Genomic DNA, 12,332 nt, shown 5'->3' on the forward strand with positions numbered 1-12,332 from the left:
GTGACTTCACAAATGTGCTTACCAAACGGCCGATGTTTCATAAACAAAACACTTGGAAATGGAAGAGTGGGTTCTTGGGACTGGAGTAGAGAAGTGCGTTTTCTTGCAGTTCTGTAGCATCTTTATTCGCTGTCTTCTAGCATAAAGCACAAATACAACTGATGGATACCTAACAAGTAACAAGATATTATATCCTAAAAGTATAAAATATTTGAAGATCACGTATCGTGAAAAATAAAAACAACAGTGCAAAAGAATTCGAAAAAATCGATATCGCTTTATGTTAAACGGTGTTGACATCACATGATATCGCAACATCGCCGTTCGAAAAGCATCCAGCTTGCTCTTATATACCACTCGACCCTCCACAGTAAGTACATACATGCCCATCCATGTGTAAGTGCGCGTGTACTCAGAGAGCATGCGACGTTGAACCCTTTGACCGTCGAGCGTAACCTATTTCTACCCGTCCAGTTATGAGAAGCTGGCTTACTTTGGGCGATTGCTTGAAGCGACCGAGACACTCAACGCTTAGTTATTTGAATTGCTATTGGAATGCTAAGAGCAAAACGGACAAACAACATTTTACCATCGATGGATTATTTTCTGCAATCACTTATTTTATTCTTGTCCCCAGTTTACTACCACGACTGTATAGCACAGCTGACTTCTTTGCTTATCAAAATCAATATGCAAATAAAGTCCACAAATTTCACCACGGACGTGTGTGTCGATGCTATCAGCTAGCGTTCCTCTTCGGTCTTCGGAGGAAATGGCTTCTGTCCGGGCCGTCACTGGCCGCGGCTGGGGCCGTCCTCCTCTCGGCGCGGTGGCCGTAAACTATCCACACGAATAAAGACCACCTGATGGCTGCGGCGCGGCGCGTGGCGGCGGCTGAGCGCGCCATTTACCGCCGCCCATCAGTCAGCGGCACAGGAGAGCGCGCGCTGCGACCAATAACCCTAATGGCGCCAGGTGAGGCGCCGCCGCCGCACTCCTGCCACACCACGACCGGCCTCTGATGAAGGCTTTGTTTTCGTTTCAGGTGGCGCCGACACCCATGTAGGGCCGGGTCGATCGGCGAGCTGCCGGCCGCGCCGTCACCGATCGAGAGATGGCGTCGGCGGCTCCGGACGTCGCGGTGACGGCCGACGCCGGCGAGGGAACCGAGCAGGCAGACACATCCAACAAACTCGACTCATCCACTTCCACCTCCGACGACACGATCAAGACGTCCATCCCGCGAATCGCGCTCATCGACGAGCACGAGCGGCGCCGCTCGCTCGACTCTGGCTCCTCAGCGCGCTCCAGCCAGTCCAGTGAGAACTTCTTCGGCAGTGTGCTGGCGCACGAGCCGCTCACGGAGGAGCCGGTGGTGGCGGCGTCCGCGCGCGCCGCCAGCCCGCCGCGCGAGAGTGAGGCCGCCGCGCGTCTGGCCGAGGAGAACGGTGACATCGAGGACACCCTGCAGCAGATCCTGCGCGACGAACAGGCGCTGAAGCTCAAGTACCAGAAGCTGCGGGAGCTGGAGGAGGCCAGCAGCGAGTGGTCACTCGCCGAGGAGCTGAGGGAAGCCGAGCAGAGGGAGAGTGAACGTACCGCCCGGGCCGGAGACAGCGGCGGGGGAGGCAGTGGGGGCAGCGGGGCAGAGAGCGCGGGCGGCAGCGGCAGCGCCGGAGACAGCGGAGGCGGGGTCAGTATTGGCGGCGGTGGTGGCGGCGACTGGACTAGTTCTCCCGACAGGTCCGCCGCCAAAAAGTCCGACCCCGTTCAGGCAGAGCAGACGGAGCGCACGTGGTCGGGCGGCTCCTCAGAGGAGGACAATGTCCGCCCGGTCGCCAGTCCCGCACGGCGGCACCTCGGCGACCGAGGCGCCCCTCCGCCCATCGCCGGCTGGGACACACTGCCAGAGACACTCATCGGCGACGGGGAGGGAGACTACATCACCCCTGACAGGGACTACGTCACCCCCGACAGGGACTACAGTACACTGGAGCGAGAGCGAGACTATAGCACGCTGGATAGGGATTACAGCACCCTGGAGCGTATGACGCCCGGGTCTCACGACAGCCTGCGCCGCTCGCGCGACGGCAGCTACAGTCCGTTCAGCCTGCTGTCCACCCCGTGCCACTCGTTCCTGGCCGGGCCCGTGTACGCGCCGACCGGGGACCTGCCCGACCTGACCCAGGTCGGGGGTGCCGACCTGAAGACGCCCCCGCAGACCAAGCTTGGCGGGGAGCTCGGACGGCAGACGGAGCTCGATCCGGACCTCGAGAAGAAAATGAAGCCGGAGAGCGAGCAGGAACCACTGCCGGAGCAGCAGACACGAGAGCCTTTATCGGAGGGAGCGCGCGAGACAGACAGAGAGCGGCGGAGGGAGAGGGAGAGGATGAGAGAGGAGCCGGAGATGCTCGGTCCCGGACCGGGGTCGACCCGCGGCCGTCCGGCGAGCATCGTCGAGCACCCGGCCTGGGGTCAGATCAGTGACCTGGACCGCGCGCTGGCCTTCATGGAGGCCACCGGTCCGACCGACTGCCGGCCCACCAGCCAGCGCTGGACAGACATCGACGACGTGCTCAGCGTGCTGGAGGCCGACAGCGACCAGCCGCCGGCGAGCCACGGGCCGCCGCGGCCGCTCCGACCGCCGCACGGACCCATGAGGGACTCCCGGATTGAGGCCGATGACGACTACCGTCCGGCGGGCGGCGGGCGCGCCGGCTGGGGCCCTCCGCGGCCGCTGGCGTCGCCGGCCGCCGACTGGACGCCGGCCCGCGGCCGCGCCCTGGGCCTGGTCGGGTACTCGGCAGAGCGCGGCGGCCTGGACCCGCATCGATCGGCCGCGAAACCCGAGCCGCCGAGGCCGTCGCGCGCCGTCAGTGTCAGCGCCGAGCTGAACCGGCGCCTGCGGAGCCTGCAGCGCGCGCGCGCCCACAGCCTGCTGGCGGACGCGCAGCTGGCCGCCGGCGGTCGCATCAGCGCCGTCCACCAGCACATCGTCCAGTCGACCAACGAGCTGACCATCCCCGGCCGCAGCACGCCGGCCACCGTGCACTCCTACCATGAGATGGTCATCAAACAGGTGATTGATTCGGCGCCGCCCACCCGCGGCGGCAGGCGCGCCTCGCACCCCGCCGACGCCGACGAGCCGCCCTGGGACGAGTGGTCCCCTCACGACGAGCCGCCGCCGCCGGAGCCGCAGCCGGCGCCGCGGCAGCCCCCCGGGGGCCCGCACGGGATACCGCCCGGCTACTCCGACGACCCGCACTCAGTGCCCGGGGCACTGGGGTCACACGACCCGTCCGGAATGCACTATCCTAGCTACGTCTCTGCCCGTGATTTCGACTCGCTCGCCCGCGGCGTGGACACTTTGGATCTGAGCGATACGGACCTCAGCGCGCACGAGTCGGCCGCCGACGAGCGCGCGCTGTTCCCGTTCTCCCAGCGCGGCCGGCCGGCGGCGCACCGCAGCGCGTTTCGACCCATCCGTCCCGAGCCGCTGCGGCCGGTGCCGGTGTCGGCGGCGCCGCGGCTCATCCACCACCTGCCGATCGCGTCGGCGGGTCCCGCGCCGGCGCCGCCGCCGCCGGCCTCTCACGGCGAGCCCAACTGGGACGGGTGCGGGCGCAGCAGCACACTGCCGCGCGCCCGGCCGCGCCAGCCCGCCGAGCGCGGTCGGCGCAGCAAGAGCGAGCGCCGCCGGCGGAAGGAGCTGCGTCATTCGGAGCGTCGGCTGCGACGCGCGCGCTACGGACGCTCCGGAGTGGCCGGCTACCGACGGCTGACGCTGCAGCGCGGCCGACGCGACGCCGACTTCGGCTTCTCGGTCATCGGCGGCCCCGACTCAGGTCAGTGGAGTGCCGCGGGGCAGCGGGACGGGACGGGCGGCTTGGCTGTCTGTTACAGGTGGGTAGCGCTGATCTTATATTCGTGAAACACGCTCATTGGACATAGAACAACTTACGGCTGGCTGATCGTAGATAGTTATTTGACAGGTAATTGTGTCTATAGTGGTAGTGCATTGGTGCGAGGAACTGAAATGGTAGTCAATTAAAGGTAGTGTGCCACCTTTGAAAGATTTCCCGTTTTATTTTTCCTAGGATAAGAAGCTTCTGTTTTTACCTAATATCGCAAAAAAAAATCAAAAATGGGCCTGGAATAGTGCCTTTTTCGCCTAAAAGTTTATCGGTTTTTAGATATGTATAACAACTGTAGTGGGCTCACCTGCAAACAGGCGTCGGGCAACAATCGCGAATGCGGCGCACTTGTGACAATAAGCAAAGGTCATTATAGTGTTACGACCATCGACGTACGGGAATGAGTTATCAGCTGTTTAATCGTAGACAACACAATGTCGAGCCTTAAACTGTAAGCCTGTATTGGTATTGTTTCTTAAATTTGGCTGTCGAACATTAATTTGTGGTTTGAAATATGATTTTATGCAAAATAATTTATATGAAACAGCCGTCTCTTAAGTTATGACCCCATTACACCACACGCAAGTGGCAGAAATGACAATGATCAGCTGACGCATTTTTCTTGGCCGAAGTCAGAGCGCGCGGCCCGACGCACCACGCGTATTTGGAAATTCCGACCTCGACGAGCATCAGAAGCCACCTAACAGGCGTGTTCGAAACCGCAGGAGATGATGATGAACGGGTTTATCGAAACTTGATTGGATGAGCCTATCGGTAATAGCGATTTTAGTGTGTGCATTTATTGTTCATAGTGGTGTGAAATGTGGTTGGGGTATACGACCGACAACCCGTCGGGGCGAATTTCGCACTGGGGTACTCAAAATTTGAAGAATTTAAGACGTTTCCATAAGTTTTGAAGGTATGGATAAGTTCTAAAAATCCGGTTCTCCTTATCCGGGTCATTAACTCCATATGGTCCAAGAAAGCTGGCGCACTACCTTTAAATGAGAAACAGAAAATGAAATGCGTACATACGTGTTACGTGTTAGTACGACTTTGACGTTCAAAGTTTGATAACACAGTCGCATTTGAATGACAAAACTCCGAAGCTTGAAAATGACATTTTCTAAGCGTATTCATTATTCGACAATAGCTATCAGCTGTCATCGATTTAGCGACGGCGGTTGGATGCCTGCCGTATTGGTTGCTCAATAGTAATAACGTAATAGCCAAGGTTCAATACCTGACAATCATAATGGCCAACGACCCCATGCGTAGAGCCACGATTAATTTCATGTTTACATACTAAGTTGGTCTCTGTACGTTGCCCCCAATACCGGACCCTAAAATCATTCATTTGACCGGACGTGTTCAGTTCATGCTGAAGCGATGGCAATCGTTCTCTTTCACGCATTTTATCCCCATAGATAGGTACTTTATCTCAGCATGTGTATTCAGTACCTACATTTCCCTTCCCCAACATGCAAAACGCAGCATTAATAAATGCAATGAGTTAAGAAGTACTTTTTATATATAGGTTGTATTGTAACTTACCAGTATAGCGCCTTTTGGGGCGACTAACGGAGCGAGCGAGGGGGTGAGTCTTGCACGTGCGAAATTTCGAGGGGTACCTCCAACTGACTTGTGCACGGCACCCTACTAACCGGTCTCTAGCGATGTGCCAAATTTGAGCACAATCGGCCCAGCCGTTCTCGAGATCTGGAAGCGGCACCCTGCACGTGCGCACGTGCAAAATGGGTCTCAACTGACTTGTGCACGGCACCCTACTAACTGGTCCATAACCGTGTACCAAATTTGAGCGCCATCGGTCCAGCCGTTCTCGAGATCTGGAAACGACCCCTGCACGTGCGCACGTGCAGCAGCACCCTAACTCTGGCACATGGATATGCAGTGCCTAGTGGATGCCTACCTACATGCCAACTTTCAGCGCAATCGGCCAAGTAGTTACCGAGATATTGCAACAATTGCAAAACTGACACCTCTTCGTTTTGCACGTGGCACGTGCATAAGGGGTCACCCACATGCATCGGAAATAGTCCAATACTTGGTAGAAGGAATGAAGCTACCCTACAAAAATTACCCCGTGTAAATCGGTCAAGTGGTTGCTGAGATATAAGCCTCGCAAAAGCGTCCGCACGGCCGGCCGGCCGGCCGGCCGGCCGCTCATACTCAGAAATTTCCGTTAATCTAAGGAAAGACTACGCTCGCTTCGCTCGCTCCGTAATTATAACTTTTCTGTTTTCATAATGTTTTAATGAACTTCTTTTAAATAACCATAATCTAACCTGACTTCGGATTATCTTTAGGCGTTTTTATCGACAAATTACTACGGCTCTAGGCCCCCGACTTCACACAAGACCCGTATATCGTTACCCGTATTTTGAACAGACCTGCAGTTAATTCGGCACTTTGGTTGTTCCCTGTTTTAATTGGACAGTTGGAATGGACAGTTTATCAGTCAGATGGCGCACCAAAGCACGCGTGGTTAGCAATTACAGTGGGCGATACTATTGATGGCTGATAGGTACTTTGTCCGTTCCTGATCAGTATGATTCAAATTAGTGGTTGCGATGCGATGGGCTTTAGCTGAGTTATGGAGTAGAAATTATATAATGGAAATGCTATGATTGAGAAATACAAGTCTCATCCATGGCTTAGCATATGTTCCTTGAATTCAAAAACAAGAGGAAAACGCCTATTGTTTAATACCTTGTAGAACCTTCCTTGTTCACCCTACATAACCGAAGGTTCGTTGTCAATAGTTAAAACACTATTCTTTAGAATTGTGTTTTTCTATTGAAAAACAAATCTAAGTTCCCGGACAATATGGCAAAAGTATTATTCGGAAGAAATATACATACATCGATGCATGGCACTGAAAGAACATATAAGTATTACGTCACATCAAACCAACGCTAATGAGCACATATCTGATGGCAAGTCACGCTAACATATGCAGTTGAGCTTGTTCAGAATAAGGCCCTGACACACTCATTCGGCATATTTACGTCTGGACAACGAGTTGCGGGGAAAAGTGCTGATTTTGTTGCAGTTTTAGGAGCCAGTGATTAGGCTGGATTATTGGGTTACTTTTTCGTTCCGATTCATGTATTTCATAGTGTTTGGCTTTTGAATATTTTAGTTCTTTCAGATAAATATTACTTGCCTTACATTTTTTGTAAAAACGTTTCATTTTTTTATAAGCCGACCTTCAGAGTCCTAAAAATACATCAGCACTACAATCATTGTAAACAAACAAATGGAGCACCACTTGGCTCTGTTCCAAGGCGCTTTTTAAGTTTATCTGGTGGTTTCCGTACTCTTGTACGTCGTTTTGTTGGATGTTTTGAATCCCTTAAGATTGACTTATATCATATTTAATAAGCATGTGACTGAAAACAATCCGAAGTATCCAGGACTCAGGAGGCTGACAGAGGTCCTGACTCCTGATCAATATCAATATCAAGTTGAACTTGAAGTTATGAAATTTTGGTTGATAAACGCAAGTTGATTGGTCTCATATCAGCAAGAAAAATTAAAATTAAAAGAGCTTATTGGCCGAAAACAAGCTATAATATTGCAGATCTTTGAGCAATACTGAAGAGCGCGCTGAGCAGGATCATGCCAGAAAATGTTGACTGATGAGTGATGAGCGCATATTGATGTATTGGTATGAATATTGAATGATAACTTACAACAGCAAGATAAATTAGTGCTAACTATCAAGTTAAAAATCTAGAATGAATGGACATTGGCAGCTTTACTATGCTTAGATGCTATGCAGATTGTAATGTGCATCACCAGCATCAGGTACTCAGTGTCGACCAAAAGAAACATGTGATCATTCCATTGCTACTGGAGGAGAAAGCTTGGATCACTAAATCCACTTGATGTTGATTTTGATGTTAATCATTACTGTATTTCTTGAGAAAAGGATTGTTATAAAATTGTCAATGTGACAATCCATGCAACGATGTGATCATATAATGTGTTCATAGTCATTCGTGATAGTGATTGTTGGTGCAATATACAATGGCAAAGCTCTCCTGTGATGGCCAGCAGTGACTCAGAGCTTAGAAGTATTAGTTTTCTTCACAAGGCTGGGATAAAAAGTACTGAGGGAGTAGGTTTAGTCGGGTTAGTTTAGATTCGGTTATATTATGTTTTTTAATTTGCCAGGTGTCCATAAAAATGTGACCTGAGCAATGAGCATACCTGAATAACCTGACAGCTGACCTAACCTCAATCATCACACATATTTCCAGCCTACCCAAGACCTGCATAGCAGTAACACCCAGTTATAGGTAGGTACTCACCCTAACTCAATCTTACCTGCTAACCTTCTACTTGCCAATAGTTAGCTCACCTTGCCAAGCTGCATCCAGGGAAACAGTCAACTGAAGAACTGGCTCATTGGGTGGCTGGTGTGAGTCTGTGCATTTAAAGCGTTTCTTCTCTGAAGCTGCTCTGCACTGCTGTATGTTGATGCTCAGAAAATGTGGGAATATATATTACTGACCGGGCCGACGAAATTATTTGGAAACGAGGTTTGCAAAATTGACGGAGGCCCGAGTGCGGAGCACGAGGGCCGGAGTCAAATTTTGCAAGCCGAGTTTCCAAATAATTTCGTACGGCTGAGGTCAGTAAGATTTTTCCTACATGCCGCATACGTGCTAAGTAGTTTCGACTGGTTTTAGTGACACTTTTATACAATTGTTTTGTCTATAATTTCCGAACAGTGATTGCGCTACTGCTGTGGATAAAGCTTTAAAGGAAATTTATAGAAGAAAATGCATCAAAATACCCTACTTCAAAAAGAATCGCGTCTGAAAAATATCAACTCAGAATAGCACAACAACTGGATATCCGAGGAACATAATACATGAATAATTTGCCACGACATAAGAACAAGAAGAAAGTATAATATTCCTAGTGATTAAACGTGAATTTTCCAGTGTTCTTGCAAGATTCTTCTTTGTTATGTAATCGTACTATGCTGATGCTCTATGGCTAAACTTTCGTGAAATACATTATATTTTCCATATTGTACATGTTTGTTTCGAGGAAAGGACTACAACTTTCAAATTATAACGCAATGACTTAGGCCCAAGGTATCAGTGGACATATCAAACGAAGCTAAGACAACAAGCGATAACGGATTTCGATAGGCGCATATCTTACCATAATTTCGGCTTTGTAACCAATACAAAATATTTCAAAACCCTTGATAAGCAGAACAGATATTTTTTAACCAAAAATTGTTAGTTTTCTTATTTTACGCGGCAAATATCATGCAATAATTATGTCAATTATACATTCCCTGTCAATTATACCTCTGGGCTAATGTGATAAACTGTAGTTTAGAGGTCATTGCCCTGGGCAGTAAACCCGGGCAGTAAACTTTTGTTTCCTGCCCGGCCTATCAAATAACATGGCATTTTGACACCGACAGTTTCTTGGTCATAGTTTTACTGCCCGGCTCGTGCTGTGCTTAAGACATACCCCGGCATGTAGGAAATGATTACTAAGCTACTTTAGTGCTTTGTTAATGCTCGAGACATGAACAAGTACAGATCCTGCACTTGCAGGGTACAGCTATGAGTTAGGTGCTAGGTGAGTATGTTATGTGAATGTGCTGTTCCCTGTTTGACCATAGTAAGTATACAAACAAGCACAGGGTCACAGTTATATTCAATCTCCAAATAAACATACAACAAAAGCGGCCATATAGCCTCACTCCGAACACACCACAAAGAACTTAAGCCTTTGCAGGCACAAAAATGCTTTGATTTACAGGACAGGTATACAATATATCCTCTGTTCTTGGGGATCTTGCTGCCAAGTTGAGGCACGATGACTGAACTTCAGAATTGATCAACCTTTTCTTCTTAGCCACTGCTTATATACGAGATAGACCAGATAGACCAAATGCTTGTTTGTAAACTGCCTTCAAAAATTTAATGATCCACCTTCAATTCTGACATGAAGGCACAAATAAAATAGTTCCCTCTCCTTTTGGAATACACAAAGCAAAATATTTAATAACTTCTAGTGGATGGACAAGAGCAATTAGCATAGCTTCCCTCAAGTTTTGCTCAAGTTCTGGCACACTGACGCTTATTCGCTTCATATTTTGTAACAAACGCGCTAAAACTGCAATTTAACAGCACTATATGCTTCTTGACAAAATGCAAAAGTAGTAAAAATTTAGCCCTGGTGGCATTCATTCTTGGTGGAAACGTAATTACAAAATATTTTGTAGCAACTATTAAATTCCGGCCGAAAACAGTGCACGGTTTAAGAAAGAATCATTCCAATGACGTTCCATTCTTGCGGTCCTGAAATCGCCACTATTTCCGGCCTCTCCAACGCAACTCGTTGTCCAGACGTAAATATGCACTCATTCGAGTCCCGTTTTTTGTTCGTACGACAGAAGACGCATCATATAGTAAATACCGAGTCACGAATGTGCTGCTAAGCTTATTGATTATATCATTCATGACAATCATTTAATGTCAACATTTTTTTCCAGTCACTCAACCATTGAAACTGAAAAATACTTCTGTCGGTACAAGTGGAGGTCCAGCGCTTTTGGCTCCCCCACCAGCACCACTTCCATCCTTCTCCGGGCCTCATTGTTCTCTGGAGTGACAGAGGGTTTGGGAGGGGGCGGCCGGCGGCAGCTGCCTGCTGCGAGCCGGTACAGCTGCGTCGTTATTTACTGGGGCGGGGACGTCTCGACACTGAAACCGAGACAGTCGCAGCAGATAAAGCACTCTGTTAGGAGTGCCCGCGGCGAACCGACAGTGAGAATAAGACAGTGTCATGCGGAGCTGATAAAGTGTGCCCAGTTTTAGCACTCTATAGAGACAACCACCACCACGGATTGATAAATTTGATTTGATGGAAGACGCGCGTGTCGGACGGTTACCAATAAAAAAATGAAATAAAAATGGAGTGGTGCTAGATTTTTCGTAAGGTCGACGACGACTGAAATATTCGCAGAAATAAGCGCGTCACGGCGAATACACGACATTTACACCTTTACACCTATGTCTTGTAAAGTCGGGCGAGAACCAGATAAGTAACACGCATCTGACCTCATGTTCAATAATTTTGCGTTCCTACATTCATATGTAAGGTTCGTGGTACATGCTTACCTAGTTCAATCCATAAAAGTTACGGTAAATATGCGTAAATTTAATTAGAGATGATAAGGCCGATCACATTGGTATCTCCACATTTTTTTTCACCATGTAAGACTTTAATGAAATCATTTTTCATCAAGTCTAAATTTGTCTTACAACATACGAGCTGTTCTCTCACAATGACAGCTCGCGGACATCCGAGTGGCGTGGCTCTTACAAAGCCCCCCGGGCCTCGTCTGCGACCAAGTGCGTGTGGGATTTGGACCGGATTGGTGTGGGCAGACAATAAACGGCTCGGTGCGGCACCACTCAGGCGCAGCAGAGGGACGCGGAGAGGGACGGCGGAGGGAGGAGAGAGGGACGGGGAGGGACGGCGGAGGGACAGGGGAGGGACGGGGAGGGACGAGAGAGGGACGGGGAGGGACGGCGGAGGGGACGGGGAGGGACGGGGGATGGACGGGGAGGGACGGTGCAGGGGACGGGGAGGGACGGTGCAGGGGACGGGGAGGGACGGCGGAGGGAGGAGAGGGGCAGCAGAGGGACGAGAGAGGGACGGCGAGGGCCGGGGAGGGAGGAGAGAGGGACGGCGGAGGGACGGGGAAGGACGGGGAGGGACGGCGGAGGGACGGCGTGGAGGGATCGATCGGCCCCGTCATGTCCCGTCACGGCAGCGCGGTATAGCGTGCCGGGTAATCCCGGGTGTGCACGGTACGGGCCGGCGCCGTACAACCTGGCAGACCCGGCGACGGCCCCTGTCCACGGCAGATTGTCTGGAACCGGCCGTCACGTCTGCCGATTATCGGCTGAGGCCTCCTCCCGGCCCTTTCCGCGGGGATTCGGCGGAGGGAAGCCTCCGTAGCCTCAATTGTGGCCGGGTCGATGGTCCGGTCCGAATTTACCCAACTGAGCCCGGATCAACTCTAACCCCGCCGTAAGCCGGTCAAACGGTCATCGGAATTAGGCGCGCACAAACGTTATTTCGTTCACGGAAACTGGTAAGAGCTCCTGGAGTGGACGCCTGTGTCTTGCCAATGTCATCAGATAATGTAGATATTGATGCTATATGATATGAAACAAGAATGTCACCTTCTATGCACTTATCAAAGTCGTTAACTCTTACCACTGTGTGGTTTGCGGTGTATTTTGCCAGTTGTACGCATCGTCGAAGGATCCAAATTTACCACTCGCTTTGTTACCACCCTTTGCTTTATTTTCAGTTTAATACTCGAAACACCCGAGCGCTGCAGCC

General features: G+C 50.8%; 1 protein-coding gene across 1 annotated transcript in view; it reads left to right on the plus strand.

Moving 5' to 3' along the window:
- Positions 1-1,114: 1,114 nt before the first annotated feature.
- The window catches only part of LOC122372516, a 52,951-nt gene continuing 41,733 nt past the window's right edge, over positions 1,115-12,332 (plus strand). Inside the window, exon 1 of the mRNA XM_043349750.1 lies at positions 1,115-3,845. Within this exon, the coding sequence (XP_043205685.1) occupies positions 1,115-3,845 (2,731 nt within the window). The remainder of the gene's footprint in view (positions 3,846-12,332) is intronic.

Source organism: Amphibalanus amphitrite, unplaced genomic scaffold (genome assembly GCF_019059575.1).
Source record: "Amphibalanus amphitrite isolate SeventyFive unplaced genomic scaffold, NRLGWU_Aamphi_draft 001368F_arrow, whole genome shotgun sequence".
NCBI classification, from domain to species: Eukaryota; Metazoa; Arthropoda; class Thecostraca; order Balanomorpha; family Balanidae; genus Amphibalanus; species Amphibalanus amphitrite.